Source organism: Diceros bicornis, chromosome 4, assembly GCF_020826845.1.
Source record: "Diceros bicornis minor isolate mBicDic1 chromosome 4, mDicBic1.mat.cur, whole genome shotgun sequence".
In the NCBI taxonomy this organism is placed as follows: Eukaryota; Metazoa; Chordata; class Mammalia; order Perissodactyla; family Rhinocerotidae; genus Diceros; species Diceros bicornis.
In genome coordinates this window covers 32548315-32574782 of record NC_080743.1, presented here as the reverse complement: position 1 = coordinate 32574782, position 26468 = coordinate 32548315, and the positions used below count along the sequence as shown (strand labels likewise).

Genomic DNA, 26468 nt, shown 5'->3' with positions numbered 1-26468 from the left:
GTTCCTTTACTTCCCTTTTTTTTTGGTCATGTGCACATACCCAGTTTCCCTTATATGCATTTGTCCTTTGATTTTAGAGGGAGGAAATTTATATTGCAGTTGGCTTCTCTCCATATGTATTTGTGTATGTGTGTGTATACACATAAATGTATTTATATATTATACAGATGTCGTTATATATTTATATATTATATATGTATTATATAAGTATGTGTAGTAGGCCTTAGTGAAGTATGAATACCCATTTTCAAATGCTTATGAAGTAGATATTACCTTTATGGGTCTTCAAAGCTTGTAAAGTCCCAACCTTCTCTCTCTCTCACCAATTGTTATTTACAGATCCTTTAACTCTCTACTGACACTTTAGTTTTCCATTGTCAGTGTATTTGCTGCTACTGCCTCTATAATCTATATATAATCTTAATTGTATCTTAATTATGTATTACTATAATCTTTAATTAATATAATCTTTAATTATATATATTATATAATTATTCTAGTGAACCTTCAACCATACTTTCTGACATCTACATAAAAAGACTGGACAATTAAAAATACTCTTCTTTTTCAATCCACAAATGGACCAAGTGGAACTTAGTGTGAGGGTAATCCTTAGCTCTGTAGATCTTCTTAGCTCTGTTCATTCTGTCTGGAAGTGCACATGATACTTGCCACCAAAGAACCTTCTAGAGATATAATATTTTAGGCTCAGGGACATTTCAGTAAACTACATTTGTTTAGCTAGCTCAACTTCAGAAGGACGAAGTTTTATTCTGTGTATTTTTGTGTATATATATTTTCGTATGTTTACCTATCTAAATATCTTCTTTGAGCAATATAAATGAAAAATAACTCACTTCAGTAAAAGCTAGCATTAGAGTTTGAATTCTTGGAAAGTTCGCATTACAATTTAATTCTTGGAGGTACATTAATTTGCCAGTACCCCATATAGAATGAAAATTTATTCATATACTCAGAAATAAAAATCTATAACTTCAAATATATACAATGATTTGCTGGAGTGGATGAACATTTCTGATTTAATATGTACTTAACCATATTATAGAATTAGGCCTGAGATCTGCTTATCATATTTCTGTCTGTTTAGTATGCTTTCTCCCACAGCTTAGATTTGCTTGGTAACTACCATTCTAAATTATGATTTGGGGCTCATATTTAAAAAAAAAAAAAAAACAGGATAACGATGTTGACCATAATAATAATTGTAATTTTATTCCCACAAAAGTTTTTATAATATTTCCCATTAGTGTGTCTTTTAAGACAATATTTGTTTTAATAACATTTTTCTGATTTTAAAGGTAATATGTGCTCAATGTAGAAAATTAGGAAAATACTTAAGTATGAAAAAAATCATCTCTAATCTCACTATGCAGAGATCCCAATGGTGTGTGTATACACATATAAACAATAATTTCTTAAACTAAATTAAGATCATACTGCATATACTGATCTAATCCTCCTTTTTGTTTCACTTAAGAATATATTATGTAAGCATTTTATATACTTATTATAATCTTCCTAAATATGATTTTCTTTTTAATGGCCACCTAGACTTTTGAGGAATGAACGCCAAGGTAGCCAATCTGCTATTTTGGAACTTTTAAATAATAAAATCAAAATCCATTTTGATGACAAACTAAAGAACTCACTAGGGCCATTTCTGGCCCTTAAGGACTTTTCTCTCAAATACAAAATACTGCAAGATCACATGAAAGAAGTCAGAGCAAGAGAGGACCCCAAAGTCAGTACGCAGTCTTAATTCTGTGTGTTGACAGGAATCATTGATGAAGGCAAGTGCGCAGCGAGGCTCCCCAGATTGTCTTAAGTGTAATAGAACCCAGACCATTGTATAACCAGTAATGGCTTCTTTGGCTGTAACTCAAAGACATCCTATTTACACTAGGGTCCTTTTTTCAGGAGCCAATAGCTTGCATTTAAATTATAAACTTGGAAAGGAGAGGTAAAAGGATTACAGAGTGTGAGAGATGAATGAAGAAAAGCAGTAAAGCCTATGTGATCTGAAGGATAAGTCTCACAGTTCATCTGACATAAGAGATGGATTACAATGGCTCTGAAGTGGGGGACGGTTTACTTAGGAATTTAGCAGTAATTTGCATTTAAGGAATCCATTAGTGCAGTCACATACAGTTCCATCATTGGATGACAAACAGGAATATATGGTATTTGCTTATGATTTTATTGATTCTAATAAAATACGACATTATCTTTTTTGAATCATTCTTATTCAGGGAAAACCTACTTTCCTAGGACTGTTGGCTGACGTAACCCGCATCAGCCATGAAATGGCATAAAAATGCTGTATCTTTTGACATTGTCTTTTGTATCTTTCTCCCTGTGGCTCATTCTGTCCTAGAAAAAGTATCTCTAAGGGGCAGTGCTAGACTTAATCCCTGCATGCTGATCAACAGAAATTTCTCCTAGAAATAACTTAGTCTGTCAACTCTTCAGGTATTTAGCTCATGCAGAGACATTCATACAGAAATACAAGAAGTAAATCTTGCTCTTAAAAAATGGGCAGACATCATGATTTTCTTTGAAGGAACAATGTTGCTTATGGTATCTTCTCCTTGAACTCACATTAGACCATACAAATACAAATACATATTATACATATTCTTTAATTAAAAAAACACTTTGGTAGGGGCCGGCCCGGTGGCGCAAGCGGTTAAGTGCGCGCGCTCCGCTGCGGCGGCCCGGGGTTCGCTGGTTCGGATCCCGGGCGCGCACCGACGCACTGCTTGGCAGGCCATGCTGTGGCGGCGTCCCATATAAAGTGGAGGAAGATGGGCACAGATGTTAGCCCAGGGCCGTCTTCCTCAGCAAAAAAAGAGGAGGATTGGCGGATGTTAGCACAGGGCTGATCTCCTCACAAAAAAAAAAAAAAAAAAAAAACACTTTGGCATCACCTCAAGAGGAGATATGGGGGACAACAGAATTCAAGAAACAACAGATACCTATCTCAGAAACATTTAGATCTGGACTCAATCCAAATCAGAAACATCCAGTGACTTCCTCTCTCTGCCTTTTCTTTCTTTCAGATGCTCACACATTGTTTTCTGGGATAAAGCTGGAAATAGAAAAATGTTTATTCCCTGCTTTTCTCTGATGATAAGTTTTTTCTGTTTTATACTTCTAAAAAATTTGTTTGTAAATAGTATTTTAGGAACGGTGATGTAGTTTTCACATAGCATTGCTCTAGGAATAATGAGATACCATTATTATGGTTACTAACAGTGATGAGAAAGAAACCTAGAACTGGGCCAGTAATTACTTGGGAAACATAATGCATTTCATCAATTCTAAGACATGCATTTTTTGTGTGTTTTAATGTCTCTGAATCAAGATATCTTGCAATTAATTGGTGGCATCTTCAAATTAGAAGACCCTGAATGTGAAAAAGTTTTAGTAATATTTTTAAAAATTTATTTTGCTTATATTTCCTCCTTATTGCATGCATAAGAACAACATTTGATAACATCTCAAAAGCGATGAAATATAGTGTTGGGCTTTCATTTGTAATAAAAATGAAATTATTCACTGTTTTGGGAAGTTATTCACTGTTTCAAGTACAGTATTATTCACTGTACTTGTAACTGGCATTCTAATACATCAGCTTAGACCCTTTCCCGCACTCCTCTAGACAGAGAAAAACACATTCTCTTGAAAAGATCTTCCACAGAAGGAAATTCAAAATATCATCCTCATTCTGTTTAGAAAGTCACTTTCAGAAATCCAGCTAATGGGGTATTGGGCCAGGGTGTATTAATGAATTGCCTAGATAATCCCCCAAAACTCAATTTATTCATTAAATTCTTCTTTCTTTACTGAATATATTCCCAAAGCTTGATAAGTAACCCAACTGATTAATTTGTAACGTATCTTTACCCTTCCTTGCTGATAATCAAGAATGAAAAAATTCCAAAGTGAGACAGAAGCAGCAGCACAAGGACCCAGATAATCCCTAAACTGAATAACCGCCCCCAGATCACAGAGAGCCTACTCTGCTTTAAGTCTTTCTATAGAATTCAAAATATTGAATTAGAGTATGGATGTCTCACATGTATTTATATGTGTTTGTGTGTGTATGTGTGTATCTACACATGGTAAGCACACACACATTTAATTACATAGTTATATGTAATAAAAAGGCTTTGGCCATGACGTTCTAAAAGCACTATTAAGAAAGCAAGAATGTACATGTTGAAGTTTCTTTCTGCGTTGCTAGAGATGCGGGGAAAAGTTATTGGGGTTTGCAAATTTATTTTAAACAAATTCTTTAAAAATACCAGCTGACCTATATTTATGGAAAGAAAAACAGTCAACTACAATTGTAATTGTTATCCTGTCAGTTATTTATTAATAGACAGGCTGCTGTCATCTTTGTTAAAACGCTCTAAGTTGACAGAATTTCATTTACATAAATGGGTGGAAAGTCCTTTTCTTACTTGTCCAACAAACTGGAGACAAAGTGCCTGCCAATGTTTTAATCTCTTTTTCATGTTCTGGTTAGAGAGTGAGAAGAATGCTTTCACTCCACAGTGTCATGAATATGATAATCTGTGGAAATCATGGAAAGGAGGTACTTAAGTTAAGCATATACTGTGCTATGGGAATCCCTGATGAATTCCAGTCTCTTCTGTTTAGAGAAGATGTTTTGCCTATGAAGTGACAGGCTGCCAGATGTTCATGAAGTAGCCCAGTAATGGGCTCAGATCTCATCTTCTTTCCCAACCCCCACAGATGACAGCATTTACTTTAGGCTGCAGAATGGTCTTACCTTCATTCTTTAAGCACAGTTGTTTACATTTACTTTTCAACTATCAAATCTCCATTTTCTTAATTGTACTTATTTAAACATGTGGAGTATAAAATTATATAATTATATGAGCAATCCTGACTTTATAGAGTATATGAAGTCTAAATGTGAAATAAGCAATTCTCCATCATGTTAAACATACTTAATCCATTGACATCCCTTATAAAAGCTGGAAAAATGGTTTATGGAGGGAGGGGTTCTGTTTACTCTAGCATAGTATTAAGCATATGCTAAAGCACATGTAAGTTAATAACAGAAAGAAAACTATAACACATTGCCAGGATTTCTATAATAATAATGATGTTGATGATAAGGGCTAACATTTATTAAGTGCCTACTGTGTACAAGCTCTGGCTTCTTTTTTATATAATTTCTGTAAATTATATAATCCTTACTATAACTCTATAAAATATTATTCCTCTTTTATGAATGAGGCAACTGAGATCTTATGAAGGTTAAGCAAAATTTGACCAGGTCAAAAACCTAGTAAATAATGGAACCAGGATTGGAAGCCAAGCTAAATTCAAAGACTGCGGTGTTTATCCTAAATATACTGCTACCCAGTACATTCATTCATTTGAGAATGTACAGTGGGCCAGGCATTGGTTGAGGTTCTGGGGAAACATCAGTGAACAAAATTGATGAACAACCTATTCTTGTAGCTCATACCTTCTAGAAAGGATGGAGATACAAAATAAATGAGTGAAGAATACGATGATTATTAAAAGGGAGATATGCAGAGTGTGATTTGGAGGGCTTATTTTAAATATAAAGGCCCTAGGGCTATAAGACTTTATAAGACTTTTTGAGAAGAGCAAGAAGACCATTATGGCTGCAGTGTAAAGAATTAAGAGGAGAGTGGTAAAAAATAAAATTGAAGAGGTAGTCAGGGGCCAAATGAGCCTGCATTGTGAACTTTTAGATTTTATTGTAAGTACGATGGGAAATCATTGGACAATGTAAAGCAGAGGAGTGACATGTTCTCATTTCTATTTAAGACAATTTCTCAGGCTACTATGTGGAAAATACATTACAGCAAGTCAAAAGTTGTAGTAGGCAGATCATTTAGGAGGCTACTGCAGTGTCCCATGTGAGAGACAATTGAGCTTTGAAGTAGAGCCATATCAATGGAGATGGTGAGAAGTGGAGAGATTTGGGATGTATGTTGGGGTTGGAGCCTAGAAGTTTTGCTGAAGTGTTGGATCTAGAGGGAAAGGTAAGGGAAAGAAAGGAATCCAGAATAACCCTAGGTTTTTGACTTGAGCAAATGGGTCAGAAGTCATTCCATTAACTGAGATGGAGAAGATTGGAGAAGGAGCATATTTGGAGTGAAATAACAAGGAATCTACTTAAGATATGCTAAGTTGGAGATCGCTTTTCAACATTTAATTAAATATGTTAATTAAGTTGCTGGATATAGGAGTCTGGAGCTCAGTATAAAGAACAGAACTGGAGCTATAAATTTTAAAGCCATAGCTTAAATGATATTTAAGGCCAAGACACGATTAAATCACTTGGAAAGAGTATACCAACAGAGGAAAAACGTGCCTAGGACTGAGCCTTGGATATTTTCTAAGTTATAGGTTTCACAGAGAAAGATTGACCCAGCAGAGATGCAAAAGTGATGGAGGAGGAAAAGTAGAATAGTATTTGAAGGAGGCAGAGATCACCTGAATGATGCTGAGAGATAAAGTAAGATGAGCACAAAAATGTGGCCATATGATTTGCAAAATAAAGGTTGTTGTTGACCCCATTACCAAAACATTTCCATGGCTTGGAATGGAGGAAAAATTCCTGAAAAGAGAATATTGATGAGTGAATGGAAGGTGAGAATGTGAGGATAGACACTGTTAACAATGCTTAAAAGAAGTTTGAAGGGAAATAGATAAATGATACCTGAAAGTGACTGTAGAGTCAAAGGAGTTGTTTCATTTGTTTTGTGTATTTGTTTTTAGAATGGGAGAGGTAAAGCGTATTTGTGTGCTAATGAAAATAATAAAAAATTGAGAGTGCACTATTTGCAGATGACATGATCTTATATATAGAAAACCCTAAAGAATCCGTTGGAAATCTATTAGAAATAATCAACAACTACAGCAAAGTCACAGGGTACAAAATCAATCTACAAAAATCAGTTGCATTTCTGTATGCTAATAACGAACTAACAGAAAGAGAGCTCAAAAAGATAATACCATTTACAATTGCATCAAAAAGAATAAAATATCTAGGAATAAATCTTACCAAGGAGGTGAAAGACCTATACAATGAAAACTACAAGACATTATTGAAAGAAATCGATGATGACATAAAGAAATGGAAAGACATCCCATGCACATGGATTGGAAGAATAAACATAGTTAAAATGTCTATATTACCTAAAGCAATCTACAGATTCAATGCAATCCCAATCAGAATCCCAATGACATTCTTCATGGAAATAGAAAAAAGAATACTAAAATTCACATGGGGCAACACAAGACCGCAAATAGCTAAAGCAATCCTAAGAAAAAAGAACAAAGCAGGAGACATCACAATCCCTGACTTCAAAACATACTACAAAGCAATAGTAATCAAAACAACATGGTACTGGTACAAAAACAGACACACAGATCAATGGAACAGAATTGAAAGCCCAGAAATTAAACCACACATATACGGACAGCTAATTTTCGACAAAGGAGCTAAGAACATACAATGGAGAAAGGAAAGTCTCTTCAATAAATGGTGTTGGGAAAACTGGACAGCCACATGCAAAAGAATGAAAGTGGACCATGTGCTATCGCCATTCACAAAAATTAACTCAAAATGGATCAAAGACCTGAAGGTGAGACCTGAAACTATAAAACTCATAGAAGAAAATATAGGCAACATACTATTTGACATTGGTCATAAAGGAATCTTTTCGGATGACATGCCTACCCAGACTAGGGAAACTGAAGAAAACATAAACAAGTGGGACTTTATCAGATTAAAGAGCTTCTACAAGGCAGATGAAACCAGAATCAAGATGAACAGACAACCCACCAGCTGGGAGAGAATATTTGTAAAACATATATCTGACAAGGGGTTGATCTCCATAATATATAAAGAACTCACACAACTGAACAACAAAAAAACAAACAACCTGATCAAAAAATGGGCAGAGGAAATGAACAGATACTTCTCCAAAGAAGATATACAGATGACCAATAGGCACATGAAAAGATGTTCAACATCACTAATCTTGAGGGAAATGCAAATCAAAACAACACTAGGCTATCACCTCACGCCTGTTAGAAGGGCTATAATCACCAAGACAAAAAACAACAAATGTTGGAGAGGATGTGGAGAAACAGGAACCCTCATACACAGCTGGTGGGAATGCAAACAGGTGCAGCCTCTGTGGAAAACGGTATGGAGATTCCTCAAAGAATTAAAAATAGAGATGCCCTGGGCCAGCCCTGTGGCTTGGTGGTTAGGTGCGCGCGCTGCGATGCTAGTGGCCCGGGTTCGGATCCCGGGTGCGCATCGAGGCACCACTTCTCCGTCCATCCTGAGGCTGAGTCCCACGTACAGCAACTAGAAGGATGTGCAGCTATGACATACAACTATCTACTGGGACTTTGGGGGGAAAAAATAAAATAAATAAAATCTTAAAAAAAAAAAAAAAAAAAATAGAGATGCCCTATGATCCAGCTATCCCCCTACTGGGAATATATCCAACGAACCTGAAATCAACAATCCAAAGAGGCTTATGCACCCCTATGTTCATTGCAGCATTATTCACCGTAGCCAAGAAGTGGAAGCAACCTAAGTGTCCCTTGACTGAAGATTGGATCAAGAAGATGTGGTATCATATACATATACAATGGAATACTACTTAGCCATAAAAAAGACAAAATCGTCCCATTTGCAACAACATGGATGGGCCTGGAGGGTATTATGTTAAGTGAAGTAAGCCAGAAGAGAAAGACAAACACTGTATGATCTCACTCATATGTGGAATATAAACCAACACATGGACACAGAAAACTGTATTGTGGTTACCAGGGGCAATGGGGGTGGGGGGTGGGCACCAGGGATGAAGGGAGACGTATATATGGTGATGGACAAACAAAAATGTACCACCCAAAATTTCACAATCTTAAAAACTATTAAAACATCAATAAAAAAATAAATAAATAAAAAAAATTGAGAGTGAATCATGGGATGGACAGAGATAAAAAGTCACGGAAGTAAATTCCTTCAGATGATCAGACATATGTGAGCTAGAACTCTCAGTGGATCTTTTGAAGAACCAGGACACTTGCCATCATGATGGAAGAAAAGATGAAGGATAATAAAACAGATGAGGTGGATTTATAAAATTCAAAATAGTAAAATGACTTCAGTATCTCTAACTGATAATGTGAGGCAACATCATCAATTGAGAATGAAAAGGAGTGGCATTTAGGATTTTAGGAGAGAGAAGAAGGTATGGAAAGGTCATTTTGTAGAGTGAGAAAACTGAAGAGTGACAGTGGTAACACAGCAAGTCTTACTGGGCAGTGTTGAGTGCCCATTTGAGACTATAGTTATGAATCTGGGAGGAGGCAGTCATAGTCTCCAGCCATATTCAGTTTCTCAAGTATAAATATGGAATAACTGGATAATTGGTTAAATATGGACTAAGATTTTGCCTGGTGAGTACAACAAGGAGTTAGAGGTTGTCTGATAGGAATAGACCTTAAACAAATGATCAGATAAATATGTATCATTGAAAATTGGGATAAATGTTATCTATGTTTATGGAATTACTTGTTTATGTTCAATCCTATTACATTACAAACTATTACAAACTCTCTAAGGACGGGGAGCATGCCTGTTTTGCCCTCTACTTTGTCCTCAATGCCTAGAATACACAATGAGCCTTTTTTCACAAGAACACATTTTATTAGATCTTTCCCTTGGTATTTTCTCCTAAGACACCAAAACCTTACAGTATTTTTGGTGAAATAGCAGCCAAAAAGCTCAAGAAGGACATGACCAATAGAGGAGAAGGCGCTGGGCTTGGAGTTGGGAGACCTGGGTTTGAGTTTGCTCTGTTGCTTACTATTATGTGGCATTGGATATTATGTACTTGCCATCTGTGGGCCTGGGGTTTCATCAATATTATAATAATTATGTTATTTTGAAAATTAAATGAGATAATATGCGAAAACAATTTCTAGAACTGTAAGAGCTATAACCATGTTATTGAGTTTTAGAGTTTGGTGCTAACGCCTCTTGGGACATGTGATGCTGAGCAACTGGCTGATGTCTGATAAAGCTCAGCAAATTATGTACGGATCACTCTGCTCCAAGCCTAATGGCTGATTTCTTTGACTGCTCTCCTCATTTTGTGGTATTAGGCATTGCCAAACATAGGCTCACCCTTATAGTAGACTATGGCAGCCAAGAGCAGGAGAGTCTAAAGACCAGCAGCATGGACTACAAAGCCATATGGCTTTTGTAAAGCCCGCAAAATCAAGTGGATTATTCTTTCACCGAAGCTGAATATTTGACCTAAAGCAAGAATTGCCTAGATTCAGAATTGTTTGAAGTAAATTTTAAATAAAAATAATGGTATTTATAATAACTATGGTCTACAAATTATTTTGTTGTTAGATTTAGTTGTTATGAAGCAAGAGAGTGGAATAGTTGGTCATTATTATTTCCTTGATAGAAAACTTTAAGCAGAGAACCTGGAAAATACAAAGAAATTATTTGTATTGAGCTCTAAGCCATTGAATCTAAATTGATTGTTGGAACTATACTTTACAATACCTTATTACTACAAATGCCGTTAGGCTGTAGGATGTTATTACAATTCAAAGTAAGTGTATTTGTCAGGGATTGGTTTATGTAATATTATGGACCAAGCCAAATATTATTTGTTCAGTCATTAAGCATTAGATGACTCCCACTCTTGCCAAGCATTGTGCCTAGAAAGAACCTTTCTGAATATTTTGTATGAAAAGTATTCAATCAAACTAGATCAGTTGCTGTCATTATTAAGCTGTGACCACATAAGATTAGCTGAAATTTCTTATCAATACAGCTTTTTGTTGATTTTATTCCTTCATTCATTGATAAAATATTTAATTAAGACAAAGAACTAAGGGGAATGATAAAACATGTTGAAGAAGTGTCCTGTCCTCAAAATGTTTATTATCTACTCAGTAAGATAGAAAATGCATAAATCATGGTAATACAGTTTAGAAAGCAATGAAGAAGAGACAGAGAAAAATCCAATTCTGTGGGGCAAAGATTGGCTTCAGTAGTAGGTTCTGAGATGAGTTTTATCTTAGGGAGGTTTGCTAGTGTTTCTGTATCTGCATGCAGAAGCTATTGTTTATGGAGCACATTGCCACACATATAGAAGATTCTTTTCCCATGTTAAATACTTCCTACTAGTATGATAATTAATTACCTTACAAAATTCTTTCCTTTCCACTAAAAACTTGCACTTACTTTCATTTTCTCTCCAATATAAATCTCCTGCTTAGCATAGAAACCCTAAAAATTGACTTTCAAAACGATGATCATTTTCTCCAATACGTCCTGAACTGTAACTCCAAATAGGATTTTCGATTGGATCAAAATGTAATCTTTTATGCCCTGTGCCACACTTTTAGGTAAAAAGGCTTAAAGCAGTCATCCAGGTGTTTCCATGTAGGAAAATATTAGGTATCATATTGAATAAATTTGGAAAGCATTGATTAATCTTCTGCTCTTGCTCCAAACATAGCCTGAATCCTATATGCTTTTTTCATATTTCTAGCAGTCCCATTTTCTTCGTCACCCAATTTTTCTGTTTGCCTTTGTTTCCATCCCATTATATGAAGTAATTTTTATTCTATCTTCCCTCATTGGATTTTGCCCTTGACAGTCTGTGCAACGTTTAGCCATGAAAGCAATAGCATTTTGAAGGAGGATTTCAAAAGCAGATCATTTCATCCATGTCCTCCTATGGCATTGGAAGGACCATAGTTCAGAAGATCTTTATGTATAGCTAATATTTTATGATGTTTTTAATTCAGAATACTCACTTCATCTTTAAATTGAAATGCACAAAATATGATTTGTGCTCAATATAATAAAATAACACTTTGGTTCTATACTGTTTTAAAGTTTTCAAAATAGTAAAAGCTGTATTTTAATAACCAATTAGTGCCTTCTTATTTCAAACAACTGTTGTGAAGAGCAAGTAGTCAGGGTGATCACTGTTATTTCTATTTTACACAGATGAAAACTGAGGCTCACAGGGGCCGGCCCGGTGGCGCAAGCGGTTAAGTGCGCGCGCTCCGCTGCGGCGGCCCGGGGTTCGCTGGTTCGGATCCCGGGCGCGCACCGACGCACTGCTTGGTAAGCCATGCTGTGGCGGCGTCCCATATAAAGTGGAGGAAGATAGGCACAGATGTTAGCCCAGGGCCGTCTTCCTCAGCAAAAAAAGAGGAGAATTGGCGGATGTTAGCTCAGGGCTGATCTCCTCACAAAAAAAAAACAAACAAAAAAACTGAGGCTCACAAAGGACAAGTGATTTGTCTTAGAGACCAAGTGCTTAGTCTCTGCATCCTAAGGCGAGGGATCATTGCACTGCTTTTTTCTCTTTTCCTTCAACAACCTAAAACTCCCAATATATACCAAATGCAACCACAAGTATATATATATTTTATTCTTACTTACTTGGCAATTTCATGCCTGGTATCACTTATATCCACTTCTGATATGTGTGTGGTTGATTTTGTATGGAATGTGTCTCAGGTGAGTTTGTAACTAGACATCAAACTCTGTAAAGATAATTACAGTGTAGCATTAATTATGATCTGTATGAACTTCCCAATTCCCAATTTCCCAAATTAAAATAAATAGCTTTTATTTTAAAAATTATTTTTATTTCTATATCTATACAAATTTCATTATTTAATAATGAGATAAAATAGCTATGATATCTTTATCTTCTACCAATAAAGCCTAAAACAGTTTATGGACTCCTCCAACCTTGGGAGTTTTGATAAATGTTATCCATATTATTCATATTTTACAGCTTAAAGAGACTCAGAATGTTCTACAGTTAAACAGGAGGGAAAGAATTATAATTTGTGACTCAATCCACTGTTTCATCCACAGACTATGTGATGCCACCTGGGCATAAACTGTGAGGATTTCTAACTGTGATTTTGAAAAGAAAACAAAACATCTCACTGGAAGGAACTTTATAAATTTTTGGGTTCACTCCCCTCATTTTACAGATGAGAAAACTGAGATTCAGACGGAGTCACTACTCTGCCATAGGTCACAAAACAAACTGATAGCAAGCTAAGATCAAAGCCCCGTCTCCTAACTCTCACCTGAGTGCTATTTCCAATATACCAACATTACCTCCCCCAGAAAGATGCCTCCCGTGGGGCACTGCTTCTTGAGAATGAAGTATATTAAATTCACATTTGACTGCTAATCATTTTCTCAGCAGCTCTATGGTATTTCATTAACTGCTGCATGTAACACTCTGATCTTTCACCTGTATTAACTTGAGCTCATTAAACTTGCGGCCAGTAATAAACAGGACTCAACTAATACAGATATTTTGCATGGTATATATTCAGCATTATTTTTTAATGGTGTCTACTGTGTGAAACATTTTTCCCTTCACAGTTTGTGGAGTGAGAGAAACAGGAAGATTTCAAGGAATGGAGTATGTGTGTAGTTTGCCTCTTTATATCAATCAAACGTATATTAAATACTCGTCTTATACAAAGCTTTGTAAGGACTATAAAGACATATGAGGGACAGCATAGCACAGGGTCTGACATCTGGCAGACTGGGATTTGAATCCTGTTTCTGCCATTTATTAATGATGAGAATTGGAACAAGTTACTTAGCCTTTCTGAATCTCAGTTTTCTCATCTGTAAATGGGGACAAGAAAAATACCCACCTCACTGGGTTGCAATGAAGAACAGATCATATGCTTTGCGAAGGGCCTGGTGTATAGCAATACGCAATAAATGTCCTGGTTTTGTTGAAGATGATGATGATGGTACAGTTCCTTCATAGAACTTATAATCACCTCTCACTACAGCTATTGTCGAGAAAGTTGATTTTCCCCATGTCTTCTCCCCCCACTTCATCATCACTACGGAACACAAGCAAGGGTCCTCCAGAGTGCAAGGAAAGAAAAACTAGTCCTATTTCATCCCTCCTAGGTTCCCCACCAACATTATTTTATGTTCCTTTTGACTAAGAAGTAACTCTTCTGAAGCTCACAGCCTATGCAGCCACCAGTTAACACAAGTTCCTGTGAAGTTTTGAAAGTGTTTGAGATTCTAACTGAGCAGGGGATGCTGAGAGAGGAGGGGTCATTTGTAGAAAGATCAGCAGCAAAGAGGTGGAGACAGAGGTCTGTCAGAGAGGAGTTCTGTGTCAGAAAAAATGCAAGCTGAGTGGTTTCAGGCGGGGTCACTGTCAGAGTAGGAGTGTAGCAGTCAGCGGGCAATGTGGAGATGAAGGTCGACGTTGGACTGATGGGGTTGGGATGTGTAGTCAATATTGGTTCTCTATTTTCCAGAGTACCATAGAATCTTAAATAAAAATCTTATAGGTCATCTACTTAGCTTTTCTGCTACTACCGGAATCCCGTCCCAACATTCTGGATGACTATTTTCTTTCTGCCACAAACATCCTCCCACAACCCACCTTTCTTTTCTGCCACCACAGGAATCTGATCGCATATTTTCAAATATCTGGTGTTTCTCTACACCCTAAAGAATAAAAATCCAAACTGCTTTGCCCAGAATTCAGAGCCTTCCATAGATTTCCCAGATTTATCCACTACTATTCCTCAGTCACTTACTATATTTTAGCCATATAAGAATGAGTTCATCCTGCAATTTCTTAACTTTTCATTCCTTTACTCATTCATTCCTTTATCTCTCTCCTCTTTCCAGCATCACACACTATTTCTCCCTTTTATAACCTTTCATCACAGTTTAAATTCCTCCTTTACTAGAAAGTCTTTCTTAATCTCTTAGTTGGAATTAATTGCTCATGGATTGGGGTTACATCAAACAATTTGTGCATTTCTTCCTCTACTCATCCCATTCTTCCTTATAATCGCCTACATAACCCAGATGTCAACTGAGATCACTCAGTCCCATCCTTTTGGAAATTGCTACAAAATCCCTGGAGATTATGTTCTCTAGGTCACTTCTGGCTATAAATTCCAGCTTTCGCTGACTTCTGAATCTCCCTCAAATCTTCCCTCTTGTTGCTTTCTGTTCTTTGAGCTATATGCCAACCTAACTATGAAACTCAAGGCTGTTTCTCTGAATTTCTTCCAAATTTCTCTCCAAAGCATGTCAGTGTGTAGGAGATTTTATGACAGTTTTAGGGGTCATACTTAGAGGAGGATTTAGAGTGTAGCAACACCAACAGCTTAAAATTGAATATGAGCTCTTCCTCTTTATGAAAGTCCTGGTCCAACCATCATACCTTCAGGCTCTGCTCCCTCTCTGTCCCTCCCTCTTCCTTCTTGTTTTGCTCTTTCCTCTTCCCCTCTCTCTTCTCTTCTCCCTCTGCTACAGAACTCGTCTGCATTTCTCATGCATAATGATTTGGCCATCTCCTTGATTTTGTTTCTCCTAAATCGTGCCATAAGGGCTTAATCTCCCAAACTCCAAGCTAAAGGTATTGCTTTAAAATTTATTGCTTTAAACAATGAAGTTTGTTTCTTTAGATGAACCGGATATGCATCATTTAAATAATATTTCAAAATAAAATAATTTCCTCATCATTCCATTGAATATGAGCCAGTCTTCCTCACAAGGCCATAAGCTCCTTTTAGAAATAACTACCTCTCTCTCTCTTTTTTTTTTTGGTGAGGAAGATTGGCCCTGAGCTAACATCTGTGCCATTCTTCCTCTATTTTGTATGTGGGTCGCCACCACAGTGTGGCTGCCAATGAATGGTGTAGGTCCACATCTGGGAACTGAACCCAGGCCACTGAGGCAGAGCGCACGAAACTTAACCAATGTGGCTGAGTGGTTAAAGTTCTGGGAGCCTGGGTTTGCAGGGTCGGATCCCAGGTGTGGACCTACCCCACTCACCAGCCATGCTTTGGCAGTGTCCCACATATAAAGTAGAGGGAAATTGGCGTACATGTTAGCTCAGGGCTAATCTTCCTCAAGCAAAAAAAAAGGAAGATTGGCAATGGATGTTAGCTCAGGACAAATCTTCTTCAGCAAAAAAAAAAGAAAGAAAGAACTACCTCCTAGTCGTCTTTGTGGCTCCAGCACCTGCACAATGCTTGGCAAAAAGCAAATCTTACCTCTTTCATCCTTTGCTGGCATTCCATTAATGTTAAATTTTCTTCTCCTGATTGACATTCTTCCTAACATACATTCCAGCTTCATCACAACAAAAGATGTTCTGCTTCCCCTTCAGAGAGGAAGCTCCTCACTCTCTTGTATCTTATTAAACACAGAGCAGAGGGTTAGCAGTCTGCTACTCCCCAGTGCCTCTTCCAAAGTGTCACCCTCCTCCCTCTGGTGTTTCTTCCACCTGGAGGATTTTCTTCTCCTTTCCTGACCCTCATGCCTTATCTTCACTACTTGCCAACCTGCCTTCACCTTATCCTTCAGAACTTAGCTCGTATGTCACGTCCTCTAGAAGAGCTCTGACCCCTCAGCCTGGGTTAGATGCACATTGTCATTGCTCATCTAACATCCTGTGTCACTTCTGCCATAGACCTTGTCTCAGGGTATTGCAATTGTTATTAGCTATAGGCTCTTTAAAGTCACGGATTGTCTTTTATATATAAATTTCGTCTGGCGCTTTATAAATGTTTTTTGAATTTATGAGTCACAGCTGTTGTGTAAGTATGATATTTTTTACTTTACATAATTTTGAATAGTAAAAGAACCTATTTATATAATTTAATTTCTTTCTGAAAGTAATTGTTTAGGGTTGTCTGACATTTAAAACAACTGGCAGGATTTTTTAAATACATTCAAGGTATTCATTCATTCATTCATTTATTCATTCATTCATTTATTCATTTGTTTTGTGAGGGGTTTTTTTTTGTGTTTTATTTTTGGTGAGGAAAATTCACCCTGAGCTAACATCTGTGCCAGTCCTCTTCTATTTAGTATGTGGGTCACCGCCACAGCATGGCCACCAATGAGTGGTGTGGGTCCATGCCCAGGAACTGAACCCAGGCCACCAGAGAGGAGCATGCTGAACTTAACCACTAGGCCATGTGGCCAGCCCCCATTTCTTAAGCTTTGAAAAACATATTGAGTACCTATTTTGTGCTGGATCAAAAATTAACTCTCTAGGAGCTCAAGCAGGAAGATGGAGGCACAGGCTAATAGTGATAAGGCAGTGCAGTGTGTGCAAGGATTAAAATGTGCCCAGAGTACTCTGGAGCACTGTGAGGGGCCCCTAACACTGAGTAGGGAGGGGAATCAGTAAAGGAGATTACTTATGCTAGGAAGACCGAGCTGAGACTAAAATGCTAAATGGGCGTGTACCAGGTGAAAAAGACAGGGAGGGGGCATTCTGAGCAGAGGGGATACATGGAAATACAGAGAGCAAACATGGAAATACAGAGCATGGTACACAATGCAATATAAGCAGTTAAGGCTTATGGGAATAAATTGGCAGGCATGCACTTTACAAGTATTATTCCATTTAATGCTTATACCAATATCGTGAGTTAGATACTGTCATTCTCATTTCATTGATAAGGAAAATTAGTAGCAGAATGGTTAAGTAATTGGCTCATAGTCACACAGCTAATGAATGTAAAACTGTGATTTTAATGCAAATTTGACTTCTAAATCAGTACCCTAACCACTCTGCAAATGTTGGCTTTCTACTTTCACTATGAAGCATGAACTGTCGTTGCTTTTGACTGATATAGACATCAGATTTTTTATCAAAAGGTGTATGCTTAAATTTATCAGATTAAACGAATAGTTTTATGTCATTAATTTCATGTATTTTGCATGTCTAACTCTAGTGTCCCAATTTGCACCATTAGGCACCACATGGCCACATGACCATGCTGTGGCGGTGACCCACATACTAAATAGAAGAGGACTGGCACAGATGTTAGCTCAGGGTGAATTTTCCTCACCAAAAATAAAACACAAATGATGACATAATATATAAATGGTCCTTCTTTCTCTGTCTTATTTTTTTTCACTGTCCAAATTTGATAATATCATGAGAAATTGCTTACTGTTCTGTCAGTGATTAAGCATTACATGCCAGTTACTCATGGGAAAAATCTGAGTTTCTGAATCTAAGCCATGCTAAAATAGATTTTGAAATAAAAATCAGGGTCAAATGAAAGTAATTGATTACTCTCATAATTGAGGGAAGAAGAAAAGTGACTGACTTCAAACAGAACAGACCAGAGACTTCTCATCTGTGTCTCCCATACCACCTTGCATCATGCTGAGTGCAGAGGGATTGAAATTAGGGTGTGTGAGGAACAGACTCAGAGAAGCCACGCTCCAAGCCCTTGTGCTCCCACATTTATTTTATATATCCCGAAAGTACTCCAATGCTGTCTTGAGTTTTGTTAAAGATCAATTCTTTGAAGGTTTATTCTCTTTATTTTTCTCTCCAATTGTTGATATCTCCAATTGTTGAGATCAAACAGTTTTCCAAGGAGTTGAGTTTATCATGCCTTTAGATAACTGCAATAACCAAGTATACTTGATCGCTAATTTAGTCTGACACTAGCCCTGAATGAACAAGAGACATGTATAAAATTAAGAACAATGATAATTGCACACATATGGAAATTATTTAACCTTTGATGTACTGCAGGACAGTTCCTGGCCCAGAGTAGGCATTTGATATTGTATCTGTTGAATAAAAAGCAAAAGATAAATAGTGTAACTAACTCATATGGGAACATCTTTTTTTTTAAAAAAATTCTTAGTTGTGAAACATATATTCTCTACATCTAATTTATTCCTCAGTCTGTCAGTGTATACACACACGCTCGCACATACACACCAATATATATGTATATCCATATATACATAAATATATATAAATCCATATGTATATGGATTTATTTATAGTGAGTTTTATACTGAGTTCAATTTATACTGAGTTCAATATATGTGTGATATATATATTGCACTCAATGTATGTGTATATACATTTGTGTATATATATACATATGCAATATATATATCGCACTCAGTATAAGCCTGAAATCTTTTTATCTTTTAACTTACTACCATTTGGATATCAAAGTAATTACTTTTTTTGCTGTTATTGTTACCAATCAGATAAGAAAGTATGATTAGGAAAATAGAGTTGATCCATTACAGTACTATAGACTAGTGCTATTAGCCAACTTGCTGCCATTCTCGTAAAAATTATGCAATTTAAACTGGAAGATACCAGTGCCTGCTTCTATTAGAAACAAGAACCCTTTTCTACTTCATAATATGCTCAATTACTTTTAGATTGATCCATGAATAAATTATAATCCAAATAGACTTCTTTACCTTAAAGCTTTGCTGACTTAAAGTATCATTGTTGATTCATTATGTTGTCACTTTTCTATCAGCAACATAATGCTTTTTATATCCGGATAGAGACAGTTTTAGCGTGAGATACGGTTATCTTTAAATGAGTAGGATTTAGCTTTTCTGGTGAGAACAAATTCATCAATGATGAATCCCTGGAGAAACTGTTGAAACAAAAATCACACCATTTCTGAGCTTTGTTCAGTTCATCAGTTACAAAGCAGCTTTTGATCATCCTAAAGAACTTTTCCCTTTGTTTAAGAAATATAGCATCACGCTCAACACCTCTCGCTTTGAGTTACCACAGGCTACAACTTTTTCTGCGAGAAAATAATGAATGAAGAGGAAAAGCTCCTGCTGCTGGCTCTGTCAGCCCCGCTGCTTCTCCTCCTGCGATAGGAAATCAATTAACTATATGTTCAGGCAGAGATTGGAGCTAAATGCTTTATTAATCGTCACTGATTGCACACGTACACAGTGGCCAATTATGCATTCATCTTCACTCTTTGTTAGTTTTGTTTTGCTTTGGTTTTTTATTTGTTTTTTGGCAAGATCAGAATGCAAATGGATACCTAAATGTAGCATGTGTCAAGGTGATCCTCTGGTGCCGGAAAGAATTGATCTTCTATATTTTCAGAAAACTTAGTTTTTAAAATGTTCAGTATTCAGATATCCTAGAGGCACTTTCATACATACAACATAATTTTTAAAAAGCACTTAACTTGCTTATATTAATGCAGAAAACAAAATGTCTATGGTGGCCTTGAAGTTTTAGAAGCTGGTACTCCAGCTCAGCCTCTGGGATCTCCATCTAGCAGTGAGAAACCACACACAATGGATCCTATTTGATTTGGAGATGCATGCTGGCAGGTTGAGGGGGCAGTCACTGATATTTTGTGTGGGTGTGCTTTCAGTTTAAAGAAAAATTTGGCAACAGTGTTCCTTCTTTTCCATTGATTCTTTTAACCAGCACACAAAGAAAATCTGATAGGAATCTTTTTGTTAAGTTGAGGACCTCTCCTTAGGACTCATTATAAAACATTAGCATATTAGAATCATAGCACTGTTAGCCAATAGGCTGCGTAATTTAAACATGGCAAATATGGTCAGCCGCTGCAAAAAATTACAGAACATTTCAGGCTGGTAGATGTTTACTCAGGCTGTATTCTACTCAACACCAAGGGATTTTCACTTATTATTATTATTATTATTATTATTATTATTACCATCATTGGAACAATTTGAAATCATCACAATTTAAATTTAACTGCTGTATTTCTCTTCCTTTGGATAAAGATTAATCTAAATGGGAAAAAAAAATCTCCACTAGTCTATGTTTAAAAAAAATTAGACCAAAAATTTCCAAGAAAGATTTCTTCTGAATAACCTTTATAGAACCTTAGGTGGAGTTAGATAGTGTTGAGTAAGGTAAGAGCCAATCAAGGAATCAGGGTAATGGTTCAGATTTTCATAGAGCTTGCCACCGTAAGAGATCTGCTAGACCAGGTCATGTGTTTCGACACTTAACAATTCTTGATAATCTTCAAGAATGTAAGATTAGGGTTTAGATGCCCTTCATGTGTAAGAGAAGTGTGGAGAGAGTGATATTCTGACAAGATTTATATCATGTGGACATGCCTTCACCACCTTATGAGGCATTATCGGGACCCCAGGGACATTTCTTTGGCACCAAGCATAATCCCTAATACCTCATATGCCCCAGGACAAAGTCATTTCATAAGAGGACATTTCAAACAAGTATTATCTTTTCTACATTAAAGGGGCTTACATATGTGATAAATATTGAGGATTTGTTTTATACTCTTATTTATTTTATGCTTTTTAACAAGACAGCAACACTTATTTTATGGTAAGATAGATACAATATATTCTCTCCCTCCATTGTATCATTTCGTATTACTGCAATCACCAATATTGTAATTTAGGAAAGCATTAAGGTGTAGATATGAAGTATATATTCTAGTTTAATTGTATATAAATTAATTTGGCATTCATAACATTGTTTCCATTTGCTTGACTTGTTGACATAATTACAGTAAATTGATAATGAAAGTAACAATCTTAGATATTTGCACATAAACATGCTCTGCTAATATAAATTTTCAGTTGCAGTTTGGCTGAATTGGAATACGCTTTAAGTTTAGTTTCCCGACCCTACTGACATCTCTAAAGAACCAGAGAACTCATTTTCCTGGGGCATTATGCAGCCTGGCAAGTGGAGGCCAGTGTTTTGAAACAAGTGTGATTTTTCACCCAGGTACTTGCTAGGTCAGAGATCAGGATGACCTTGGACTACTGTAGTTTTCCAAGCCTCCATCAGCTAGATAAATGGGCTTTATTCTGCAGGAGGGGGGAGCGGGGGATGTTTTTGCAGTCTTAGAAAAGAGACCTAGCAGTTCCAGGTTATAGGAGGACACAGAACATTTGGAATTCAGTGGTGTCTATCACCAGCAGCATGTGTCAGTAAAAGTGAAGATCAAAGGTTCTAGAAGAGGAGAAGGACAAAGTGAAGAGGAAATAATTGTGGTATAATGAATAGTATGAGGGCATATTCGTGTTAACTTGAAACCACTTAGCATTTTTCCATGACACCCAGGTATCTTTCTAAATGAACTTTGTAAAGTACAATTCAATAACCTTGAGATTTAAAGCTCCATGATGTGATTTTGAATACTGATGGAGTTTGTTTAAGCACTGTGATATTTCCTCTGCTTTTCATTTCTATTTTTGCCTCTTCCATGCAAAATAAAATTTATTTTCTGTACAGAGAAATCAATATTTTTACCATTTGTTTTTCAGCTATTCCAGTAAATTGCAATCAACATTAGTTACAATCTTTAAAGAGATATGGTAAGAATTTGAACACAATAAAATAGAGATACAGATTAGAATTTTGGCAAAGTACCTTTGCTATTGACAAAAGCATTTATCAGGGACTATGGCTGTGTCTATATTGTGCTAAGAAGCTGATGAAGAGGAAAAAAGGCATCAATAGTATACACTTTCTGTCTATACAAACCAAACAAATGGTCTAACTAATAGCTATTGTTTTCAGCGAATGGATTTGGTTTACCATGGTGAACTTTATTCCATTTAGAAATGTATTTTAATTAACATTTGTATATCTAATACATACATATTTGGTAAAAGTATTTTTGTGTTCTTCTTAATAATTAATGAAATCTGATACCTAGGAGACTAGTGGTCCAAGAATGAATGAAGCCCTTCTTGCAGTATACGTGAAACAATCTCAAAACATACATTTGTTTGCTGATAATATTTAGATGTTTATATCCTCACATTTTTCTCTTCTGTGAGCTAACATGCTTTCTTATTTGTGTGTTTTCCTTTTAGAAACTGCCAAGTTTTGGACCTTATCTTGAGAAGCGCAAGAAAATCATAGCAGAGAACAAGATTAGACAGAAAGAACAAAATGCAGCTTTTCCACCACTTGAGAGAAACAATTTTATCCCCCAAAAGCCTATTCCTACCATCAAGGTAAAAATTAAGCCATATATATATGTCATTTTATTATTTAAATATACAATATAGTTTAAGTGTTTATTTTCTGTTTAAATATATCACTGATTTTGTTTTAAAAATATACCAAAAGTTTTAAAAATTCAGTCTATGGTGATAGGATAGCCTCTTTTATTTATATATTTTATACTTTTTAGAACACTGTCAAGTATGTGTTTCATGGAAATTTTTGTATGTATTAAATGAGCCGGAAATATTAAGGTGAATTCTTTGTCTTCTCATAGTCATTTTAAAATTATTTTAATCCACAATTAAATCAGGAGATATATTAGTCACACAATACAACTAAGTGATCAATATCCATATGATATCTTACATTTTAGACAATCTTTCTCTGGTTCAGCCTGTGGAAAGCCTGTAAAATTTGGGTCTCAGGAGATTATAGTCTGGATAACAGCGAAAATTATTATTAAGATGGAATTGTGTGTGTATTATATTTCTTGGTATTTGTTGAACTTTTTATTTTGAGAGAGATGTAGATTCCCATACAGTTGTAAGAAATAATACAGAGAGGTCTTGTGTACCCTTTATCCAGTATCCCCAGTGGTAGCATGTTGCAAAACTATGATACAATATCACAACCAGGATAATGACACAGATACAGTCTACTGATCTTACTCAGATTTTTCGAGTTTTACTTCTACTCATTTGTGTGTGCTTGCATGCCCGCACGTGTGTATTTAGTTCCGTGCAATTTCGCCACAAGTGTAGGTTCCTGTATCCACCACCACAGTAAAGATACAAGAGTTCCATCATCACAGAGATACCTCAGGTTGCCCTTTTATAGCCACACGCACTTGCGTCCTGCCCACCTCCCCCAAGGTGGAGTTGTCTTAAAGCAATCATCATGGGAAATAAAGGAGTGTCACAGGTTCACATTCTCTCTGAAATCACCATCAGTAGTGTGGTTTGCAGTTACTGAAACTTATTCTTCTCTATTGAGTGACAATCTACTCCTACATCTCCATTTTCTGTTTGAAGCATCATCTGAAAAGCTGGCTCTCAGGAGCTCTCAAGTGGACCTTCCTGAAATTCATCTTTAGTAGTTAAGTGGGAATTGAAACCCTTAAAAATTCCCTCTACCTATAAGACAAAAAAAAAAAAAGGGTCCTCTGCTAAAAACAGTGGAGTTTAGACTTGATGTTGCAAAATTTAAGTGATTCAGAGTTCTGAAAGGAAATATGGAAGTCGCTAAACACAAATTGTACCAGCACTTCAATGCCATAATTCCAAATAAAGTGAACACTTGGGACTTTTAACAGCATAATAGCCCCAAACAGTCTCTTGTGCTGTTTCCTTTAAATTGATTGTGTTCTACTAAAAGGATGAACAGGACACTGATGGTCAAGAGGAGACCAGATCCTTCAGCTCTTTGCAAGCCCCCCCACCCCTTGTTTGGCTATGATTTGGGGTTAAGTGAGAATTGTCCCAACTCTCTCTTCTGAATTAATTTGAATTAAATGTAAGATCTCTATCTTTTCCTTATGTATAGAAATTTCAAAAGAAAGATATTATTTATATACAAAATAAAAGAAGTGCAAGGTGACTATAAAAGCATTTTGACCTTTTCTAGTCTTCTGTTCCTTCAGAGAATGTACTGATAACCTAGAAGCAAAACAAAAACAGAACAAACGAAAAACCTACTATAGTTGAATTAAAGCTGGCCGATCAGTAATCCAAATAAAATATCAAACTCTGCAGAATCAAACAAACCAAAGAAATATGAAGTCAGGAAAGTAAGTAAACATTTTTTAAAGTATCAGAGATGAGGAGTCTTATTAAAAATAGTACAGGTTTACATCCCTCTCCTAAATTGTCTCACTTTAGAAATTATCCAAATTGAAGTATCCATGGTGTCACATTACATAAGCCTCAAGGCATTGCAGGTACCATCTTCCCAGCATCTAAGACCATAACAGTGCTGACATTTTAAGAGACTGCTATGGTAGAATTTTCTCAGCATCCAGTGGATTTTCCACTACCTTGGCCTTCTCCCCAGGGTGTCCATACACGTTCTACCCAGGGTGTCCATGACACGTTCTGTCATTTCTAGGAAGATAGTGTGCCCTGTCAGAAAGCATAATGGTAGCTGATAACGTTGGGGTGTTTTTTTTAAGGGGGGCATTTTCACTAGTTATAAGTGCAAGTCTCTCTTTGAAAAGTGAGGAATTATATTTGTTATAACGATGACTGCTCACTTCATCTTGCTTTCTATAAGGCTTTCTATAGAGTGGGGGACAGCATATGTTTTAGAGGAAGAAGGAAGATATAGAGATCTGTTCCTGTCCCCAGAGATATTCACGGGTCCATCTTGACTTCAGATGACTCCTGATTGCTAGAACCATGATGTTGTTACCAAAAGTGAACTGTGTGTATATGTATACATAGACATATGGTTGTATTTTTAATTAGAGCAGTTGTCCTCTAATAAATGCATTTTCACTCACATTCGAATGTGATTTTGCAGAGGAGGAGAGAAAGTTTATCTCCTGGAAGCACTCATGGAAGTATGCGGCAACCAATAGCTCTAATATGTTATACTGTTCCAGGTGCTATACATGTTTTATCTCATTTAATCTTTACAATACCTAGGATAGGTACTATCTTTATATTCATTTTACAGATAAGAAAATTGAGGAACAAAGAGAGATTAAATAATTTGATCAAGACATAATAAATAGTGGTAGAGTGGGGATGGAGGTGAAATTGAGAATTGCTGGCTTAGAAGATTCAAAAGATAGACTTATAATAGGGACTAGAAAAGTTTGGATCCATTCTAGAAAATATGTGGAATATACCTAGAGACAGCTCATGGGAGATGAAGATGTCAACATGGAACAATGAAACATTTAGTAAGAGAATTATGACATATGGGTTTTGTCACAGTTGTACTATAATCGCTTGATTTGGGGCAAATATCTAATAAGAGGCCTGTAAAATGAGACTACTAGACAAAGAAGTCTCTTATCTTGCCTCCTTTCTTTCCTCCTCCCCAACCTTCTGTAGTTTCATTTGTTTGTTTTATTTTTTATCTAATGGTAAAAACACAAAGATTAATATAAAAATTACCCATAATCTTACTGCCTAAACTTAATCACTATTAAAATTTAGATTTATAAAATTCTAGTCCTTCTTCTGTACCTAAATGTAATATATTGAAATGAATATAGAATACTCTTAAATTTTCTACATAAAAACCTTAAAATAATTTATATATCACTTTTATATCAAAATAATGTTTTCATAATATGAACTTATTATTAACTTTTTAAAATTAACCTACTGTTGAACCATTAGGTTTTTTTCAGAATTTTATACAAGTAATGCTATTATAACTATCATTGTACAAAAATCTTTGTGTAGACTTCTTATTGTTTTCTCAAGAAAAATTACAGGTGAAATGTTAGGGCTTTTGATACCTATTACCAAATTGCTCTCCAGGAAGAGCGTGCAAGTTTACCTTCTGCCAAAAAACATAAGAGAGGGCTCATTTTCT

The 26468-nt window shown here is 36.1% G+C and overlaps 1 protein-coding gene across 1 annotated transcript in view; it reads left to right on the top strand.

Annotated features, from left to right (window-relative positions):
- The window catches only part of DPYD (dihydropyrimidine dehydrogenase), a 776746-nt gene that overhangs the window by 732624 nt on the left and 17654 nt on the right, over positions 1-26468 (top strand). Inside the window, exon 21 of the mRNA XM_058538603.1 lies at positions 22787-22930. Coding sequence (XP_058394586.1) covers positions 22787-22930 — 144 coding nt within the window. The remainder of the gene's footprint in view (positions 1-22786; positions 22931-26468) is intronic.